General features: G+C 27.5%; 1 protein-coding gene across 1 annotated transcript in view; it reads right to left on the bottom strand.

The window, feature by feature from the left end:
- LOC136075149 (uncharacterized) overlaps positions 1-23,926 on the bottom strand; it is a 65,688-nt gene extending 41,762 nt beyond the window's left edge. Inside the window, exons 1-5 of the mRNA XM_065787500.1 lie at positions 23,896-23,926; positions 13,009-13,103; positions 11,867-12,151; positions 11,685-11,712; positions 5,212-5,486 (exon numbers count right to left, since the gene is read on the bottom strand). Of these exons, the coding sequence (XP_065643572.1) occupies positions 5,212-5,486; positions 11,685-11,712; positions 11,867-12,151; position 13,009 (589 nt within the window). The 5' untranslated portion in view covers positions 13,010-13,103; positions 23,896-23,926. The remainder of the gene's footprint in view (positions 1-5,211; positions 5,487-11,684; positions 11,713-11,866; positions 12,152-13,008; positions 13,104-23,895) is intronic.
- Between the last annotated feature and the right edge of the window lie 336 nt (positions 23,927-24,262).

Here is a 24,262-nt window from a genome sequence, read left to right as displayed (position 1 = left end):
AAACTTACCTTCAACTTTTTTGAAGTAATCCCAAACTGGAGAGGGCATTTTAAAAATAAATTTTCACGCACATTCACTGATAATTGAAAAACAACTGAACTGAGTAATTAATGAACTTCAATTGAGCACAAAATAGTCCATTTTGAGGTTTTTAAATAGACATTAACTTTTTAATCAACAGCACACGCTGGACAAAAAATTAAAAAATGAACTTCTGTTAGAAAAATTGTATTTTTAATTTTGTGCTCGTTTTCAGTTTTTAAAACGACGCTGCAGTGAAAATTTAATTACTCGTTATAAGTCCAAATTATATATTAAATAGATCTTCTATACCTCATTAAAAAATCGAGATTGTTCATTTAGTGTCCGTTTTTAAAATGATTGTCTAGAAAGACAAATATTTTTTATAGACAATTCATTTTTGATAGTTGTAATTAAAATTGTTGCAATTAGTGGTTTGTCGAAGTCTATTTTTGTCCTTTTATAATAAGTCCATTAGAGATTGTCTGGTTGCTAATTGGAACCAGTAGTAATTGAATTTTTTGATTCCTATAAGTGTATCCATATCATTTGCTTTACATTTAACTTCCTTAGATAATTTATTGAAGGAATCTTTTTGGCTTTTCTGATCAGAATCTGTATTTAAAGTCCCTAAATAAAAATAGCTAACTTTATTGTTTTTTGAATATGTAATGATTTTTTTACCGAGAGAAACTCTTGAGTGACCATTCAAAGTGTTTTGAGAGGATTTACGTTGTCGAAAAAAAATTGAGACTCAAAAAGTTGATTATCTTCATCTTCATAAATCAAGCTGCAAATCGGTTCTCCTGGTTTTCCATCATTTTTAAATGACATCGATTTAATTATAAAATATGGCAACCCTCGTAGTTAGGATCGGCATTCAGCAATTCCGACCTAATGGCCAAGCTGAATGTGATTGAGGTCAGAAAAAAGTTGTCAACCTCGTTTTTATGTTTTATGGCAAGACCTTTGTATCAATAATTTTTGCCGACCTGAAATTGACCTCTAAAAGATTGAGGTCATCAAATTATCACAAACCTCATTTTTCCTCATTACAAGGATTGCTATGGATATATTTTTTCCACAGGAATAACATTAGCACCAATGTTTTCCAATTTCCCAGCAAGTTGTTCAATTTCTTTACATTCTCCTAAAAACAAGAGTCATAATTACTACTTCAGTGAGTATTTTCCCACAAAAAATCTAATTTATTTAATTACAATAAAGATTAAAAAAAAGCTTTATAGTTAAGTAATAATACTTTTTCTTCTTTTTCCATTGTATGAATTAAATGGATCACAGCAAGATATGTGGATTATGGAGTATTGTTTTAAGTAAACATATTCATGGAAGCAAATCATTGCATTTTTATTACTTTCAATGCCAGACTTTTCAAGTCTTTTTCTGCATCATTGAAACTTGAAGTTTTCTTGATATATTTCACTTCATTTTTAATTTTCATATCATTTTTGATATCATTAGATGTTTGTGACAATTTTATTTATATATTAATCCAATTGATCATTTTTCATTATCATTAACATTTTTAGATTATTTTTTAGTTCTGTAAGAAACAATTTTAAAATAATTATTTGAAGATTCATAAGTAGAAAATCTTTTATTTAACATAAAGGTTATATTAAGTGAAGATCTTTATTGTGAAATACAAACAAATTTGTAAATTAGAACTGTACTTGAGATTCTAAAATCTTTTGAAAAAAATGCAAAAAAAAATGTATGTAGTTTTTTTTTTATTGTTAAATAACAACTTTTTCTGATTTTTTTATAAAACTTTTAAAGCAAATAAATCAGATTCAAAAAAGAAAATCTTTTGTAACATTTTTTTAAAAAATTTTTTTGTAATAAGGAGAAAATTTTCAGAATCTTAACTTTTAACCATCTGCCATCGTAATGGTGCCAAGCATAAAGTTCAGCTGTATCGTCTTGCGATCTTAGTGTTAATGGTTATGTTCCTAAAATTCGTAAAGACTCCAATAGTCACATGTTTGGTTGGGGCATTTACATTCGTAAGAACTCACCCATTTGTCGGGAAACTAGGTTTGAAACCAGAAACTATTCTTTTATGTGCTTTAATTTAGCACTACCTCACTCTGTCACTTTGTTCTAAATATTTCTCCTTCATCTCAAGACTGCACTCTTTTTAATGTTGTTTTTGATCATATTGACCAAGGCCTCTCTCTTTATTAATCTGCTAATAATGCTGTTTTTGTTGACTTTTATGCTCACACAACACTGAAGGGCTTAGGTCTAGTGTCAGTGACTCTGCAGGCATTAAAGCCAACATCTTTTGCCTTTCTCAATCCCTAACTCAAAAAGTCAACTTTCCAACTCGCTTTCCCGACAACCCGAATCATTTACATTCTCTAGTCTACAAATATCTTGATTCTGATCCTAGTCAGTGCTAAGTTTCTCCTCATTCAACCTTAGGTGCTTCTGATAACAGTATGATCTTTCTAAAACTATTATCTCACTCTTCTTCATCATATGAATCCCTCTATCATTGTGCTTCTTACAACTACCTTAAAGCTGACTATGACTCTTTCTGTGACTTTCTTTTTGATGGCCCTTGGGTAGAAATCTTTTGTCTTCCTGTTGACAAATGCGCTTCTTACAGAACTTCATGGACTCAGACTGGCAGATTCAGAAATTTTTTAATCCCCCTCGATAATTCCAGGTCGAATCTTCCTATTCCCCATTGTTTTCCTCATATTGTGCTGCTGCAATTACAAATCGAGACCATTCTTCCGTATCTATCAGCAAAACAATTCTCCAGAAAATAGACGTCTGTTTATAACCGCTAGAAACCATTGCAAAAAAGTTTTGTCTAACGCCGAAACCTGCTATTCTTATGTCATGAAATCTTGTATTTAGTCAAAAAAATTAGGCTCTTGTGACTTCTGGAGAATCTTTTATAGTATCAATAATATGAGCAAATCTGTAGTTCCCCCTCTCTTGGATAATTCTCTTGATTCCATCAGTTGCTTTCTGATTGATTTAGTCATCAATTAGGTTGATCCATTGCTTGACATTCGTATCACTTCAGCTTCTTTATATAAACTGATTTTCTGGTTAGACTCTTCTACAGCTTGTAGCCCGGACATTATATCTGTTGTAGTCTTGCAGAAGTGTTCTCCAGAGCTATCATCAATACTTTTAAAACTATTCAACAAGTGCTTAACAGAGTCTTTTTTTCCATCCTGCTGGAAAGTGATTTACTAACAGTAATAACCAATAGGTTTTATCATGCATTAGTTACAGGTTGAGAGGTTAAGGCTATCGCTCTTGACATTTCTAAAGCTTTAGAAAAAGTTTGGCAAGCTGGTCTTCTCCATAAGCTTTCTTTTTACGGTGTATCTGGTAATCTCTTTAAGATTATTAAATCCTTCTGTTCTAATCGTAACATAAAAGTTGTCCTTGATAGGTCAGCACTCTTTTTCTTATTCTGTAACATCATGTGTTTCTCAAGATTCTATCCTTGCCCCAATACTTTTTTTAATTTATACTAACGATTTTCCAGATATCTCACTTCAAAGGTTGCATTGTTTGCTGATGATACTACCATTTATACTTGTCATGATAAGAAGCCAACACTCTCTGATTGCTTGGAGGGGGCATTTGAGTTTTAAAAAGGATATCACTTCTGCTGCAGCATGGGGCTCACTGTGGCGAGTGAACTCTAGTTCAGATAAAACTAAATTTTTTTCAGTCAATCATTATTGCAGTAATTTAGATCTCTCTATATTTATGAACAGTAATGTACTCGATGAGTCCCTACTCTTCATTTACTAGGATTAACTTTAACTTCTGATTTTTCTTTAAAACCATATAACAAGTCCGTTCAAAAATTAGCATCTATAAAGGTTGCATCTCTTAATCGAGCTCAACACTTTCTTACTCCAGATTCTATTTTCTATCTTTATAAATCTCAAGTCCGGCTTTGTATGGAAAACTGTTGCCATATCTGGAGTCGATATTTTAATGATGCCCCTTCTCTTTTAGACAAGATGCATTGTAACGCATTGTAAACATAGTTGGACCTGCTCTTGCAGCCAACCTCTAACCATTGTCACATTGCGGTATTGTTGATTTTCTTTCTTTTTTTCCACAAATACTTTAATGGGCACTGCTTTAAAGAGCTAGCGTCTCTTGCGCCATCTACTAAAATTCATTCTTGTGTAACTCGTCATTCAATTAAGTTTTATTCTTTTTTTGTAACTGTTTCTAAATGCTATAAAAACGCTTATTGGTATAGTTTTTATCCTTCAACTCCAGTTCTTTGGAATTCATTTCCTTTATCTTGCTTTCATGATTCATATAATTTGCGATCCTTTAAGTCGTCTGTCAATCATTATCTTGCTCTAAAATCTTTATCTTTTCTATTCCAGTAACTTCTAACTCGAATTAGTAGTTGCTTTCAGCCTTGTTTAAAGCGAAGATGTTTGAAAAAAAGAAAAAAATTTATTTGAGCTTGAATGACCCAGGGATTAGTCGGTATGGTTATACATTTGTTTGCAATTATTACAATTATTTGCAAAAGAGCCCTTTATTAAATGGCAATAACAAAATATCAAAAACATTATTATTCTTTAATTAATGATTTTAAAAACCAAAAAAAGTATAATTATCCATTATTCGCTTTTTTGTAAAAACTAAATAGAATTAATATAATTGTTAAAAAAATATATAAAAATAATAAAAACAGATGTTTTATTGATACTGTTATTGATAATGTTTATGCAAAACTTGAATGACCTCATCTTGTTCAACTTTTCTTTTTAATAAGCTAGTTCTTTTTAAAACCACTTGTTGATATTTAATTTTATAAAACATCAACTATTTACAAAATACCTTAAACAGTAGCACTACAAAATTCCTCTAATATTTTTTTAATTGAATTTAAAATAAAAAAAAATAAAAACAGCTGTTTTATTGATACTGTATATCGATAAAACAGCTAATCTTGTCTTGTCGTAATCTTGTCGTAAGAACCTCATCTTGTCCAACTCTTCTTTTTAATAGGTATAGTATAGTTTATTTTATTTGTAATTAACCTTAAAATGTTAGGCACAATTTTATTTAAGCAGCAAAATAATAACATATTAACCTATTTTTTTTTAAAACCACTTGTTGATATTTAATTTTATAAAATAATAACTGTTCACTAAATACCTTTAAGAGTACCACTACAAAATTCCTCTAATATTTTTTTATTTGAATCTTCAAACAATATCTTAAATTCAAAATCATGAACGATACTGAAGGGAACATTTTCTACTTTGACAAATATTTCATTTTCAATCCGTTTCGACACATAAAAGCAACTTTTATCAACAGCTGTCCAATTTTTAGATCCCTTGAATCTGAAAAGCACATTAATACATTCCATATCTATTTGTGTAAATTTGAAAATAAAACCACGTTCAAGGATAATATATGGCTGTGAGCTGAAAATATGTATAATTTAAGATTTAGTTTATTAGATTAGAAACATATAAAACACATACACATAAATTTATATATATATATATATATATATAGATATATATATATAGATATATATATATATATATATATATATATATATATATAATATATATATATATATATATATATTATATATATATATATATATATATATATATATATATATATATATATATATATATATTTAATACCTAACAGGTTATCGGAAAGTTTATCCGTATTTTGTTGACAAAAAGTAAAAATTAAAAAGCAGGACCGGAGTTCATTACTTGATAGACTGCCTGCCCCAACCAAACCCTAACTCGATGTAGCAGGACTCCCTTGCAAGTTAGGCTATAAGATAGTTGATGTAGCAGCACTCGTTGCGAGTCAGGCTATTTGTCAGTCGATGTAGCAGCACTCTGTTGCGAGTCAAGCTATAAGATAGTCAATGTAGCAACACTCCATGCATAATATACAGTAAAAAAAAAAAAAAAAAAAAAATGTTTTATTAATAAAAACAAAAATAAAAACATTTTATTAAAAAAATAAAAATAAAAACATTGTTTATATTATTAAAAACATTCAGAATGTTTTTAAAAGCATTATGGTCAATTAAGTTTGCGTTTTTGCGGCTTTTTTAAAAAACGAATAATTTGTAATTAAATTATTGGTTTTAACTTTCTGACAAGACAAAAATACTGGACGAAAGTCTAAAGTAATTAAAAGTGACGTATTTGTTGGCATAAGAGTCATTTTTTCCTTCTGTACTCCTAAATGCAACAATCTATAGAACTATATGGGTATACATATATATATATATATATATATATATATATATATATATATATATATATATATATATATATATATATATATATATAATATATATATATATATATATATATATATAAATACATATATATATATATATATATATATATATACATATATATATATATATAATATATTTATATATATATATACATATATATATATATATATATATATATATATATATATATACATATATATATATATATATATATATATATATATATATATATATATATATATATATATATATATATATATATATATATATATATATATATATATATATATATATATATATATATATAGTTTTTTAATAATAAAAGGAAGTATCCAAAAGTTTCTAGAAGTTTCCAGAAGCATGCAGAAGCTTCCAGAATTTCCAGAACCAGCATCTGGAAGCATGCAGTAGCATCCAGAAGTATCCAGAAACATTCAGAAGCATCCAGACGCATCCAGAGACTTCCAGAAGCATCGAAAAGAAGCGCCTGAAATCTTTTAGAACAGGTTCACACAGGGTCATTTTACTACATAAGAAACATGTAAATCGACATGGAATTCAGTCAGTATATGGAAGTCAATCAGTCAGTATTATCAAGACAGTATATCGAAGTTTGGGAGCGATGACATTTGCCGTGTACGTCGACCGGCAGGAAAACGCCTCGATTTACGTTACTGCCATAAGACCGAGAAGCATGGTGGAGGCAATGTAATGGTTTGAGGGTGTTTTTCTGCTAACGGTCTAGATCCAATTCATCGAAACGATGGAATAATGGACCATTTTATGTATAAAAGTATCCTGAAAGATGTTATGGTACCTCGTGCTGAATGGAATATGCCAATAAAATGGGTTTTTCAGCAAGACAACGATCCGAAACACACTGCAAAAGTAGTCAAGCAGTGGTTTCAAGACAACCACCTGTCGGTGATGGATTGGCCGTTTCAATCTCTGGATCTCAACCCTGTCGAAAACCTGTGGTAAATCGTCAACCGCAGAGTTAATCGTGAAGTTGTTCGTATTAAGGATCAACTGTTTGAACAAATCCAAAAGGCCTGGGCAGCAATTTCACAAAGTTTCATTGATCACCTGATCGAATCTATGCATCTAAGATGCAAGGCTGTGATCGACAACATAGGATTCGCCACGAAATATTGATGGCAAAATACAGCTTGGTCAACATTTTGTTGAGTTGCACTTGTTTTGTCCAGAAGCAAATCAAATTTTTTTAATACTTTTGATTAATTTATTAAATTTCGTGTACAAATAATGAACTTTGTGATGAGTAAAACTTGAAGAACTTTGTCTTTATACAGTTACATAGTTATTTCTCTAAATTGAAAAAATTATAATTATTTGGTTTTACTCGTTTTGTCTGATACTGTATATATATATATATATATATATATATATATATATATATGTATATATATATATATATATATATATATATATATATATATAGTTCTATAGATTGTTACGTTTGGGAAGCTCGGAAGAAAAAAAATGATTCTTACGCAACAATTACGTCACTTTTAATTACTTTTGACTTTTGTCCTACATTTGCGTGTTGTCAGAAAGTTTAAACCATTAATTTAATTATAAATTAATTGTTTTTTAAAAAAACTGCAAAAATGCAAATTTAATTGACCAGAATTTTTTTAAAACTATTCTGAATGTTTTTAACAATATAAACAATGTTTTTATTTTTATTTTTTTAAAAAAAATGATCAGTATTTTGGCAAAAAAAGAAGAATCAAGAATGCAAAAGGAAGTTTAATGTGGTATTAAAGAAGACAAGAGAAAGCAAAAATCCAAAGAATATCTGGAAATAAAAAAATAATTATTTTCATCATCAGATAGTTCAAGCAAAGTAGACAATATTGACGGAAAACTTTTGCCAGCAATTTTAGGTGGTCCGGAAAAAGTTGATTGTCAGGCAATTTTAGTTTCAGAATTAGAAACAGAAAAACTTTTGACAATTCCTTAAGTGACACTATGGACTGATGAACTTATAGGAAATGCAACACTGGTTGCTATTTCTTATTGAAAAATGCAAAATCAAACAGTTGCAATTTCTTTTGACACTATGGCATCAAAAACAGGTCAACTGAAAAAAGTCTGCTCTGGTGGCATGTCGCCATGATGTGCATAAAGCTCTGTGTGGCGATGTCTTCAAGGCAGTTTTCAGTCTATCCTCTGGTCCAAATATGTTGTTGTTTCGTCGATTTCAGAAATACTGGCCAAACATAGACCAAAAAACATATACAGCTTGCAATGATCATCGTTTCAATGAAGAACATAAAGAATTAAAGAGAGAGGTAGCTGATATTATTTTTAGAGTATTTATTGAAAAGGCAGGAAATAATCACGAACTTGTTGAACTTACTTTGATCTTTTTCGAAGGTATTCCACTTCGAGGCATATGGTTTCAAGTTCCTGGTGCTTTTCATCACGCGATGTGGATGTCTAAAATAATTTGTTTTAAAGATTTTTTTATTTTAAACTCAATTAAAGCTTACCAAATGTGAATGTTCAGGGTGCTTGGAGTTTGGTTTTTTTGTTGCTTTTATCTATGTGAAAGCACAGATAACTTGCTCATACATATGCAATGTTCCATTCAATGATTTAAATCTCATAAAAGCATTAACAAAGTACAGTTCAACTTTAAAAGTTGTCTCAACAATGACGTTGAAAGCAGTGGATTGCCATTTATGGTATCTTGGAGAACAACAAGCACAGCTTGGTCTGTTTTCTGATCTGATGCCTTTTGTGACGAAAAAACTTATGGTAGCAAAATTGCAAGATCTGATTGCAGACAATCAAGAACTCGAATGTTGATCAATCTGACACACTGGAACTGAAGAGCTGAGTGCAAAACCTCTGGAGTATTTCATTGGACCAGCCTCACGTTTCTATTTTGATGCCTTACAGTTAGACATGTCCTTACTAAAGGAAAATGTTAAGAAGTGGTCAGTGATTCCAACTTTTTATGCGGTAAAGAAAATGGTTGAAACACTAAAAGTTGTCAATAATAGTGCAGAAAGAGGATTTACTCTAGCTACTGCATTTAACTCCACAATAACAAAACAAGAAGAGCAAAAACAATATTTATTTTAAAGGGGTAAAAATCACCGGTAAAGATTTCCCAATCCAAAGAAATCAACGTTACTTTCAGATGTTGGTTGTCACTAAACAGTTAACTAAAAACATGGAACAAACCGTGAAAACTCACCAGTTATAATGGAAAAGTGTTAAAATAAAACTTTCTTTTAGTTTACTGTAAAGATATAAAATTTGATGCATATTTTTTATGTACATAAAAAAATTTTAAATTTTTGGAATATTCTTAAAAATTACTAAACATGCTGTAAGTTTGAAGTTGATGAGATAATTCTAAATATTGTCCAATATTGTCTAAATATTGTCTCCAAATTTTTGTCGTGTATTTGCGAAGTAAAAGAAACATAAAAATGCTCTTTTTGCTTCGTTTACTTCATAAAAGTGCCTCTAGGAGGCACTTTTATGAAGCAAACGAAGCAAAAGGAACATTTTGTTATAAGGCAAAAGGAACATTTTATTATTATGTCGGCAAAAAAATGCCGACCTCATTTCTATGTTTTATGGTCAGACTTTTGTATAAAATAATTTTTGCCGACCTCAAAATGATTGAGGTTGGCAAATTAATGCCGACCTCATTTTCTTATTTCCGAGGGTTGCATATATATATATATATATATATATATATATATATATATATATATATATATATATATATATATATATATATATATAATATATATATATATATATATATATATATATATATATATATATATATATATATATATATATATATAAAATACAAACCCTAATATTTTGGTTTTTGCTGATAAAACGAATAATATTAACTAACTCACAACAGAAAACTATGAAAAAATTTTACGCGACATTAATACTAGTTCTTATGAAAAAGCCTCTAGAAATTTGGAAAACGCAATTAATTTAGAAGCGCAAAGTATTGCTAAAAAAATAAACCCTGATAATAGAATTAAATCAACTGCCCCTGCCCAAGCCTTTGTAACACTAAAAGACCATAAACTAAATTTTCAAATCAAACTTCCTTGTAGGTTATTGGTTCCCTCAAAAAGTGAGATTGGACGTGTCAGCAAAATTAAATTCGACAAAACTAATAATATTCTTAAAAACAAATTAAATTTGCAACAGTGAAAAAATACCAATGATGATACAAATTGGTTCTCCATTATCGAAAATAAAAATGACTGTACATTTATTCAATTTGACATTAATGATTTTTACCCCTCAATAACCGCAGATATTTTAGATAAGACTATTGAATTTGCAATAAGCCACACAGTTATTCCTGATGACACAATCCGTATAATAAAACATTGTAGAAAAACCTTACTAAATATATATATATATATATATATATATATATATATATATATAAATATACATATATATATATATATATATATATATATATATATATATATATATATATATATATATATATATATATATATATATATATATATATATATATATATATATATATATATATATATATATATATATATATATAGATAGATAATCATATATATATATATATATATATATATATATATATATATATATATATATATAATATATATATATATATATATATATATATATTAGGGTGGGTCAAAAAGTATAAAATTTTAGCTGCACAAATCAAACATACTAAAAAAGGTGCTTCTCCATTTCCTGACTAAGATAGTATAAAAATTTTTGAATAAGAAATATTTTTAGTGGTCCCAACTGACCCTTAAATATTTAATGGGCCCCTAATATTATCTAACAAAAATAGTTTCAAAAGTATGTCAACCTGGTACTTAAAAAAAGCGAAATTTTATAAAATTTTCAAAAATGGTTGTAATTTTTCATAAATATAACTATTTTAGATTTTATAGCATAAAAATGGTTGTTTTATAACAGTTTTGAAAAAAGGAAAGTTTTTCAAGGTTTTTTTTATAAATTTTTTTTAAATTAAAATTTTATAAAAAGTAACAACCATTTTTAAAAATTTTATAAAATTTCGCTTTATTTGAGTACCAGGTTAACATACGTTTGAAACAATTTTTGTAAGATAATATTAGGGGCCCATTAAATATTCAAGGGTCAGTTGGGACCACTAAAAATATTTCTTATTCAAAAATTTTTATATATATATATATATATATATATATATATATATATATATATATATATATATATAAAATTATTATCATTTAGTAAATAAAATATATTATTATATAAATAAATAAAGATATTTAATTACCTTTTTTTTTCTTGACTATATAACTCATCTAAAATTTAAAAAACTAATATTTTTTATTCAAAAGAAATTTATAAACCTGAAGCAAAAGAAAAATACAATTTTTGGTTTGATTTAATTAGAAAAACATCCTCTCGGAAAAAAGTTAAAAATAAATAATGTTATTACTGTTTAGTTAATTTTACCTCCAAATTCTCTCTCAATTTTAACTATTATATCATTACGCTCAAAAGCATTTAACTGTTTTTTTAATTGCTCCCATGAAAAAATGTCGTTTTTTTCCTTCCACTTTTTTAAAACATTGTCAGCTTTCTCATAACATTTAGTATTATCAGTGCCAATGTTATCAAGATCTGAATCACTTAAACCAAGATGTCTTCCCCATCGCAACCAATCACTTCCAATTTTATAGCTTGTTTTACCACAAATTTTTGAAAACAGTTCATCAGAAGTCAAATTACTTCTTGACACTAAATATAAGATATTTTACTTTCAGGAAAAAAAAAATTATTCAAATTAAACGAATTAAAATAGATAAAAAAATTAACTATAAAAAACAAGATGAAAACTTAAATAAATTAAGAGTATCACATATTTACATATTTGCCATAATTGATAAAAATTATTGTAGAATCTAAGTGTTAAAAATTTTGAAAATAATATCTACTTTTCCAATTAGTTAAATGAAAGGCTAATAAGTATATGTATTGCAAAAAGTATATAGAGTACATAACTTTTATAAAAAAAAGATCAACTGTATGTTGTTATTTCGAAACAAACCATCAAGCATTGTCAACAAGTTATCAAATGTCATCAATCATCATCAACTATAACAAACTGTCATAAATAGGCCAAAATATTAAAGACTTATAATTTTGGCCTGTTGATACTATTGCTTAAACTAATTAACCACAAGATGAAAACAAAATCATAGGATGGCCCTGTAAAAATATGTAACTTTCATAATGAGAAGTACCTATACTAATAAAAACGATGTGACTTTCGAAAACTTTCATCCGGATTTTAAAAAATACAATTTTATGGCTAAAAAAAAGTCAAAAATTAATTTTTTTTCAGTAAGTAAAAACAGGCTCAAAACTTTTTATTTAAATTTCTAGTAAGTGAAAACAGGGTTAAAAACTTTTACTAAAAATGGAAAAAGATAAAGAAACAAAAAAACAAACACAAAATTTTATATTACTGTTATAATAGTTAAAAACAAACTCTCGATCACAACATAAATAAATGCTGAAGTTCACAACACACCACAAATAATTATGATATAATCATGAAAAGTTTATACTTCCTTTTTACAATTATTACTTACTTCTTTTTTTAGTTATATGTAAACTTTTGAGCTTCGAAATCCTCTTTAATAACACTTATTTAAATATTTTGCAGATTGTACACTTTTTAAAAAAACTAAAAAATAAAAATATAGTAAAAATTTATAAACCGTATAGTGAAATTATTCGTCTAATAAATTATAAAAATAATTAAAGTTTTATGCACATGTAAATAAATAAAAAATAAAAATTTTATAATACATGCAATACAAACTGTTAAAAGTAGCTATGTACAATACAAAATCTCTTTAAGTAGCTATGTTAAAGTATATACAGTATCGGACAAAACGAGTGCGATCAAATAATGCTAGTTTAGTTTCTTTATATAAAAGTGCTGAATTTTTTTCAATTTAGAGAAATAACTATGCAACTGTTTAGAGAAAAAGTTCTTCAAGTTTTATTCATCACAAAGTTCATTATTTGTACACGAAAATTAATAAATTAATCAAAAGTATTTAAAAAAGTTGATTTTCTTCTGGACAAAACAAGTGCAACTCGACAAAATGTTGACCAAGCTGTATTTCGCTATCAATATTTCGTGACAAATCTTTTGTTGTCGATCACAGCCTTGCATCTTCGAGGTATAGATTCGATCAGGTGATCAATGAAACTTTGTGGAATCGCTGCCCAGGCCTTTTGGATTTGTTCAAACAGTTGATCCTTATTACGAACACCTTCACAATTAAGTCTGCGGTTGACGATCTCCCACAGATTCTCGATAGGGTTGAGATCCGGAGATTGAGGCGGCCAATCCATCACCGATCGGTATTTGTCTTGAAACCACTGCTTGACTACTTTTGCAGTGTGTTTCGGATAGTTGTTTTGCTGAAAAACCCATATTATTGGCATATTCCATTTAGCATGAGGTAACATAACATCTTTCAGGATATTTTTATACATGAAACGGTCCATTATTCTATCGTTTCGATGTATTGAACCTAGACCATTAGCAGAAAAACACCCTCAGACCATTACATTGCCTCCACCATGCTTCACGGTCTTATGGCGGTAACGTAAATTGAGGCGTTTTGCGGCCGGTCAACGTACACATCAAATGCCATCGCTCCCAATGATGTTGAACTTCGATTCATCACTGAACAGGACAGTTCGCCATTTCTGCACATTCCAGTCAGTATGAGATGTAGGAAACAGGAGTCTTTTCTTCTGGTTTTTTAGTGAAATTAGCGGTTTCTTTGCAGTGCGTCGAGAAACCAATCCGGCTTCAACAGCACGTCATCTGATTGATCGGTCCGATACAGGCAGCTCTAATTGCTTTTGCATCTCGACTGATGATATCCAGGGATCCTTCTTGACGGATCTGACGATCATAGAATCCTCTCTAGATGTGGTGGAACGCGGTCTTCCACCTTTGTTATACGCTGCCAACTTGCCCGTAAAACGATATTTGGAACATAGTCTTTATACAGTCCTTTTTTTCACGTGATATTTATCACAAATACTTTTTTTGTGACATTCCACTTACGTAATTGCCAATAATTTTCTTTCTTAGTTCCAATCCAAGACTGTCCGAAGCCATTTTTGCACTTGAAGTCTTAAAAATAATAAAAATAAATAATCACGCTTCTCAAGGCTTACCGTGTTACATTTACCTTGTGATGATACAATAATGCTCTGTGGAACACAACGTCATGGTAGGATATGGACTGTATTGATGTAATGAAACACTTGTTGTATTTCACTTTTTGTATTGATGTTTTTCGATAAAACACTTTGATAAAACTCACTTCGATAAACTGTCTTGATAATACTGACTGATTGACTTCCATATACTGATTGAATTACATGTCGATTTACATGTCTCTTTTATAGTAAAATGAACCTGTTTGAACTTGTTCTGGAAGATTCTAGATGCTTCTTTTCGATGCTTCTGGAAACTTCTGGATGCGTCTGGATTCTTCTAAATGTTTCTGAATACTTCTGGATGCTACTGGATGCTTCAAGATGCTTCTTCTGGAAACTTCTGGAAGCTCCTGCATGCTTCTGGAAACTTCTGGAAATTCTGGATACTTCCTTTAATTATTAAAAAACTGTCGTGACGTTGACACGGACCAGACTTAAGAAAATGAAACAAACCAAAAAAGCTGCAATTGTTTTGTCCGCTGCAACATGGCACTTGTCAACGAAATTCTGCCTGTGTGCTGTCACCTGTCAGCTGATTGCTCATGTCATGGCATGCTATGACTCTAGACTCCTGGACTGTTTGCTGTGGTATTATAGTTCGTTTCGTTTTTAAGACATGTAAAATTAGGAATACTTTTTAGCATTGTTCGATGTTGGTTGCAAATGTTTTGTCCAATACTGTATTTGTATGTGTATAAATCAGGGTTGCCACCGTTATTTAAGAACAACCCCTTTTAATTTACATAAAACTTTATTTGTTTTAAAATAAAACTTGTCTACACAATTTTTAAATGCGGGTAAATAAGTAAATGAACTTTCCTGTTACAACTTTGAAAATTGTATGAAAGCGTGATTACTATTTGAATTAACATGTGAGCAAGAAAGAATTAGATGTTGTACAAATTTCATCTGATGAAGATTAGCTTTTTGTTTAGAAAAAATTGACACTGGACTGTTTATGAGATATTTGACTGGTCTGTAACTATGACATTTTATCTACATTTTTTATAACATACTATTTTCCATGTTTTAAAAACGATAATGTGAAAATTTTCAAATGATTAAATAAAATTTTTGTTAGTATGTAATCTTTCATTAAAGTTTTGGCTAGATTAACATGTATAATTTTTTTTTAATGAAAATTTTTTTTTTTGCTTTTTACTTAATAATCTTTTTATGACATTTATTGTTAATATCTTATTAATAGAAGCTCAATACCCAGCAAGCTGATGCTATTAGAGTTATTGTTCAGCTAGTTGCTTCAAATAAATAAAATCAATTCAAACTACTCTCAAACATTTTTTCGAGAATTTCAATGATAATGAGACGGCAATCTTTCATGAATTTGTTGATGATATCCTGAGAAAAGGATTCCTTTCTCCTTAACTTAATATGTCACGTTCTGCAGCAAATCCAATTGTCATAAATTTTAATGGCAGAAAGTTTTTCTTTTAGTGAAATCAAATTTTTGAAGTTCCCATTAATGATGCTGCTTAGGACATCTTGTTTTATAATTAAACCAATTAAACTTTTAACAGTTGAGAACAAACATTTGTTCGCAACTGTTAAAAGTTTAATGGGTTTAATTATAAAACAAGGTTTGATATATTGTTTGTTTAACGTTTCGAATGTTTTAGGTTCTTTTTATATTTTTTTTTGTTATAAGCTTCATCACGTGTTTGTATTTATAATCAAATTTGATAAATTTAATGGCAAGGTTTTGCAAAATTAACTTTTCCAAAATAAAAATAATTATATATAATGTCAATATATACAATATTATTGCAGGTGAGCTGTAGTAAATTATTCAGATATATAAAGCCGCTAGCACTATATATCGTTACTTTTTTCGTGTATTTATACTATATTTATACTGTAATCATACTGTATTTTCGTACTGTTATATTGATACTGTACTGTGTATGTTATTGATATGTACTGTGTATATTCATACTGTTAATTCATACTATTATATTCAAACTCTTAAATTCATACTAGTATATTCATACTGTAATTAATTTATATGTATATTCATACTGTATTTCCATTTAAAGAAAAATTACGCTTTTAATATATATAAAAAATACATGGTCAAAATAAGTTTGATCTCATCACCAAGCCGACTTGCTATCATTATTTTTTTCAATACTGAGTATGAATATATTCATATAATATAGTTTATATATTTATTTTTTAATTTATTTTTATTATATTAAAATATTAAATTTGACAAAGCTAAAAAATAAACGGCATTTATTTATATTCATATCATGTTACAATGTAATATGATATAAATGTGAATGTGTTCCTGTTTTTTTTTTTTTCAATTTTTAAGAATTATATTTGCTTGAAACAGTTCTACGATTTGATTAAGGCAGATTTAAATTAACTGAAACAGCTTTAGAAAAAGACTTTATATTTCTTTTTTTTTTGGTTTATCTAATTTAACTTGATAGCAGTACTTAGTTTGTATAAAATATGACATAGTTCTTTTGCTTGAGTGTTTATGTGTGTAACATTTTAATTGCTAAGTTTCTGACATATTAAAGAAAGGTAATGAAATTATCCAATTTATTAATTTAAAAATTGATTTGGTTATAGTTTTTTATATTCCATGAGTTGTTTATGAGTAATCAGATTAAAGTAAAAAATACGTAAATCACTAATGCTTGGATTTTTGGAAATTTTTGTAACCTAAATACATTAAAGAACATCAATTGATCATCATTGTAAAGGCTTTATAGGCTGGTATGTTAGAGTGTTATATAACATATAGTCTGATTTTTAAATAGCATTTAATCTTCTTAAATACAAAAGTATAAAATTTGAGTTATCAAGTTGTGATGTATAAAATTTAAGTCAACAAGTTCTGAAATGTGAAATTTGAGTTATCAAGTTTTAAAGAATGAAGTTTGAGGTAATAAATACTGAAATATGAATTTTGACTTATTCAGTTCTAAAGATTTTCTGCAACAAATTAGCAATGTATTCAAAAATCTTTAATTTAGTCAAAGTTAACTCATCATTTGTTCCCTCTAACACTGTGTCATAGCTCTAGTATTTTAGTTGTTTACTTTTAGGAAGAGTCTCCCAATACTTGATTATTTTTTTAAAATTCTCCTAAATTAAACAAAGTCTATCTGCAACTTTTTTGTCTTCAAACCAGGGTGTTAATCAAAATGCATAAGGAAAACTTTCACATTCAGTAACAGTTACATAAATAGCTCTTCTAGCAGGAGAATCAAGAAAAAGGTTGTATGATGCTTTCATTAACTTCCCTATAATCCATTTAGCAGATTGAAAATCTGATTTGCAAGCCCTATGTATTACATGAAGGTTACAACTCCCAGTGTTAAGAAGTTTAGGTAGCTCTTGTTGATCACGCTGCTTTTCAAGAAGATTAAGAAGAGACCAGTTCATATTTGGATCATCCATACTTAGTTAAGTCAGATTTATGCAATTAATTGTTTAAAAAGATGTATTCATTCTTTCAACTAAATTTTTTACTGTGGGGTGGTCTAAAAATTTAGACAAAGTATCTGGATTCAATAAGATTTAGCTCCAAAAACCAAATATTTTGATCCAATTGACAATTTTGAAAACAATTGTTTAGGCCCATATTTGACAAATTCAATTAAACTTGGCATATTTTGACTTGGCTGACTTTTTATCACTGTCTTTTTTACCAGCTGATTTTAAAACAAAGGATCTTTTTCAAACAAAACATCATGCTGAAAATTTATTTTTCATTTTGATTGTGCATTGGATTTGCTAAAAAACCAGTACACATCTTGAGGAATTCTTAAAATCTTGTTATATTTCTTTCTTTAAAACATTTAATTCTAAAACCATAAATATTCTTTTCTCTTTCAGTAACTTCCAACGCTAATAGTGGTTGCTTGTAGCCTTTATTTTGCATTTATTATTTTTTTGCACTTTAATTTTTTAAATTTTTGCTCAGACCCGACAAACAAATGTAATGGTATTAGAATTTATAATTTTACCTATTGTAATTTTTTAAATTACATTTTTCTAGTATTTTATTTGTAGTATTTATCTTAATTAGTATTATTTGATTAGTATTATTATTTAGTATTTTTCTAGAAAATGTTAATTTGTTTATTTATTTATATATTAGATATTTTATAAATTCTTCTGTTCTGATTTAATAGTCATCGTCTAAAAATTCTGTTTTTTTTTTTTTTGCTAACTTAAAAGTAGCTTCTAACAGCTTAAATTTTATACTTCAGAATTTGATGACTCAAATTTCATATTTCAAACTATAAACCTTAAGTTCATACTTTAAAACTGAATAAGTCAAAATTCATATTTCAGTATTTATTACCTCAAATTTCATTCTTTAGAACTTGATAATTCAAATTTCACATTTCAGAACTTGTTGACTTAAATTTTATACTTCAAAACTTAATAACTCAAATTGTATTTAAGAAGAAAAAATGCTATTTAAAAATCAGACTATATGTTATAAAACACTCTAACTTACCAGCCTATAAAGATTGATTATACAATGATGGTCAATTAATGTTCTTTAATGTATTTAGGTTTCAAAAATCTCCGAAAATCCAAGCATTAGTGATTTACGTATTTTTTACTTTAATCTGATTACTCATAAACAACTTATGGAAAATAACATACTATAACCAAATCTATTTTTAAATTAATAAATTGGATAACTACATTACCTTTCTTTAATATGTCAGAATCTTAGCAATTAAAATGTTACTCATATAAACACTCAAGCAAACGAACTGTGTCATATTTTATACAAACTAAGTACTGCTATCAAGTTAGATTAGATAAACCAAAAAAAAAGAAATATAAAGTCTTTTTCTAACGCTGTTTCAGTTAATTTAAATCTGCCTTAGTCAAATCGTAGAACTGTTTCAAGCAAATATAATTCTTAAAAATTAAAAAAAAAAAAAACAGTCACACATTCACATTTATATCATATTACACTGTAACATGATATGAATATGAATAAATGCCGTTTATTTTTTAGCTGTGTCAAATTTAATATTTTAAAATAATAAAAATAAATTAAAAAATAAATATATAAACTATATTATATGAATATATTCATACTCAATATTGAAAAAAATTATGATAGCAAGTGGGCTTGGTGATGAGATCAAACTTATTTTGACCATGTATTTTTTATATATATATTAAAAGTGTAACTTTTCTTTAAATGCAAAAAAATGAATTACAGTAAGAATATACTAGTATGAATATAACGGTATGAATATAATAGTTAGCCATTCCAGACAACTTTTTTTATAATTCAAAAAAGGATATATAATTTATATCATTGTATAGAGCTTAACTTGACTTAAAAAATGAGGTGTCATTCGGCCTTTGAAGTTAAGCGGATCCAAAGATATTGAATTTTTTGTAGTGCAATAATTGACGGTTTTTTGACAAAAGCTATAGGGTTTATGGAAAATTTGCAGTGTTATGGCACCGAAAAAGAGAGTATTTTTGGATCATATTGATTTTTGAATAACTTTTGAACCGTTATTGCATTTGACTTGAAATCTTCCATATTGATTCAACAACTATAAGAAAATAAAATACAAAAAAAAAAAAGTATTAATTATCAGGATTGCCCAGAATTGTCTATTGTACAGACTGAAGGTTTTTGCTTATTTACTTAGTTTTGGTGTCATATTGACTCTTGAATAACTCTTGAACTGTTATTTCTATTGACTTTAAATTTTCCATAGTGATCCAACAAATATAAGAAAATAAAATAACCAACAATTTTTTTGTTCAACTGACGAGATATACCAGATATATCTATTTTAGATATATCTGGTATATCTCGTCAGATTTACATTTTTTATATCGATTCACCAACTATAAGAGAAAAAAACACCAAAATATTTTTATTTAATTCAGTCGGGATTGTCCAGATTCGTCTATTTTACAGACTGTAGGTTTTAACTTATTTACTTGGTTTTGGTGCCATTGACTTTAGAATAACTTTTGAAGTATTATTACATTTGACTTTAAATTTTCCATAGTGATCCAACAAATATTAGAAAATAAAATAACCCAAAATTTTTTTGTTCAACTGACGAGATTTACCAGAAATATCTTTTTTACAAACTGAGGGTTTTCACTTATTTACTAAGTTTTAGAAAATAAAATTTGGGTTATATTATAATTACACAATAATTTGGGGTTTTATTATAATTATACAAAACACACAGACCCTGTGGCACTAAACGCTCCTAATTCACACTAGTGTCAGTAAGTAAGGGGTTAACTTTTAACCCAAACTAATGATCATCCTGAAAAGCTTAGAGGTGGCTCTACTTGCAGATGACATAAGAAACATATGGATTTCAATCATCTTGTTTTAGAACTGAATTGCTAACTGTTGTTACAGAACAGTACTTCATAGCATTAGATAGAGGTGGTTAGACAAATTCTACTGCTCTGGATATCAAAGGCTTTCAATAATGTCTGGCATGATGGACTTACCCATCTTTTTGCAATATTTTAAGTCGTCTGTTAATTGTTATTTATTAACAGTCTGTTAATTGTTATGCTATATAAACTTCATCTTGGCTCTTCCAGTAACTTCCAACTTTAAAATTGGTTGCCTGCATTGGTTGCCTTGTTAAAATAAAGATGTAAAAAAAAAGGTTATTTAAGCTCTATTTTCTCTTTTAATGATGCTTTCTCTGATCTTGTTGGTTACCTTCTGATGCTTGCTCTACCCCTACTTCTATCCACAATAGTGAAACTGTTCCCAATCAAATTACTGCTTTTGTACCTTCTGATTTAATTTTGAAAATTGCTAATGATGACTTTTCATGCTCTGTTACCCCAACTTCTATTGTATACAACCCTTTAGGAAATGGTTCTAAAAATTTTCTTAATAAAACGCAATTTAATGAAGAGAATCTCCCAGTTTCCAATTTGGATAAAAAACTACCTATATTATCTGGTGATTTCACCTATCAAATAAAAAAATTTTAATTTGTAACATGTAATTGACATTTTTGAAGAAGGCAGAAATATCTAATGGTCAAATTATAAACAAGGTTTTTGTGTCTTTAATTAACAAACAGTTAAGCTCTCCTCTTGAAACTAATAACTTACTTTCGGATCATCACTATGGATTTTGATCGTATCGTTCTACAGCGGATACTACCATTTAAATTATTAAATACATATATAATACATATAAAATTATAAAATACAGATTTTATGAAAATTAAAAAAATAGAAGATAAAATAATGAAAGTACTATTAAAAACTTTTCGTATTTCAACTTGAAACTTCTTTAAACAAATTTATATTTGTTATTTTTTATAATTATGTTAATTTGAATTTAATTTGATATTTTTACTTAAATATTTATTTTACGACTTGAAATTACTCACTACTTTTACATTTTATTTTCACAAGACAACAAACTTTATTTTTTAAAAACTTTTGCTCAGACCTGACAAATAAAATTAATGGTATTAGAATTTATAATTCTACCTGTAGTAATTTATTAAATTACGTTTCTTTAATATTTTATTTGTAGCATTTATCTTGATTAGTATTACTTGATTAGTACTATTATTTAGTACTTTTCTAGACTATGTTTATATATTTATTTGTTTATATATTTGTATACTAGATATTTCATAAATTATTCTGTTCTGATTTAATATTCATAGCCTAAAAAATCTGCGTTTTTTTTTAAGTGAATTTAAAAACTCTTTTATTTCTCATTTAAAAGTCAAAAGTAGTTTCAAACAACTTTAATTTTTATTCTTCAGAACTTGATGACTCAAATTTCATATTTAAAAACTATGAACAATAAATTCATACTTTAGAACTGAATAAGTCAAATTTCATATTTCAGTATTTTTTAACTCAATTTTCATTCTTTAGAACTTGATAACTCAAATTTCACATTTCAAAACTTGTTGACTTAAATTTTTTACTTCAAAACTTGATATCTCAAATTTTATACTTTTGTCTTTAAAAAGAATAAATGCTATTTAAAAATCAGACTATTTGTTGTATAACTCGCGAATTTACCAGCCTTTAAAGATTGATCATACAATAATGTTTAATTGATGTTTTTAAATAAATTTAGGTTACAAAAATTTCTAAAAATCCAAACATTAGTGATTTATGTATTTTTTACTTTAATCTGATTACTCATAAACAACTTTTTGAATATAAAACACTATAACCAAATCTATTTTTAAATTAACAAATTGGATAACTACAGTACCTTTTTTTAATATGTCTGAAACTTAAAAATTATAATGTTACACACATAAACACTGAAGCAAAAGAACTATGTCGTATTTTATACAAATTAAGTACTGCTATCAAGTTAGATTAGATAAACCAAAAAAAAAAAAAAATGAAGTCCTTTTCTAAAGCTGTTTGAGTTATTTTAAATCTGCCTTAGTCAACTGTTTGAACAGTTTCAAGGAAATATAATTCTTAAAAATTAAAAAAAAAAAAACAAGCACACATTCACATTTATATCATATTACACTGCCCTTTATTTTTTAGCTGTGTCAAATTTAATATTTTATTATAACAAATCTAAATCAAAAAATAAATAAGATACAATATTATATGAATATATTCATACTCAGTATTGAAAACAACAATGATAGCAAGTGGGCTTGGTGATAAGATCAAACTTGTTTTTACCATGTATTTTATATATATATATATATATATATATATATATATATTTTAAAAATGTAACTTTTCTTTAAATGCAAATACATGAATGCATGAATTAACAGTAGGAATATACACAGTACATATCAATAATATACACAGTACAGTATCAAAATAATAGTATGAAAATACAGTATGATTACAGTATAAATATAGTATGAATACACGAAAAAAGTAATGATATACAGTGCTAGTGGCTTGATACTCAAGCTCACCTGCAATAATATTGTATATATTGCCAATATAAATCATTATTTTTATTTTGGAAAAGTAAATTTTGCAAAACCTTTCCATTAATTTTATTAAGTTTGAAAGATAAATACAAACACGTGATGAAGATTTAAACAAAAAAATTATAAAAAGAACCTAAAACAATCGGAACTTTAAAGAAATAATATACTTTTTTCATTTTTGGAACCGAATACTCTATTCCATTTAGACTTTAACATTAGTTATTTTTTAAATGTTAATTGACTTTAAAGAACAATACTAACCACTGTGCTCAGTTGCTAGAACAAAAAACTCATATATTCTTAGAGCCAAGAGTCTAAATGTCAAAATTTGAGATGGCATTAACAAATGTTTACTTTTCATTTTGCAATGTTGACATTTTGAGTGCGATCGGCGTTGATTTAAATTTTTTGATTGTTAAGAGCAGTTTACGAAATTCGTATTTATAAATAGTATTCGTACGAATAAAAAATTTAAATACGAATATTATTCTTATTTACGATTGTCCATTCGCAAATTTACGATCGTCGAATAAATACTCCCTCAGATCCAAAATACTGTTCCTATTTTACGTTTTTTTTGTTCCAAAATCCTATTCCGATTTGATTTTATTGCTAATTTTGATCAGAA

This window comes from Hydra vulgaris, chromosome 01 (genome assembly GCF_038396675.1).
Source record: "Hydra vulgaris chromosome 01, alternate assembly HydraT2T_AEP".
NCBI lineage: Eukaryota > Metazoa > Cnidaria > Hydrozoa > Anthoathecata > Hydridae > Hydra > Hydra vulgaris.
Note: the sequence above shows the minus strand (reverse complement) of the source record. Positions and strands in the feature narration are given on the sequence as shown.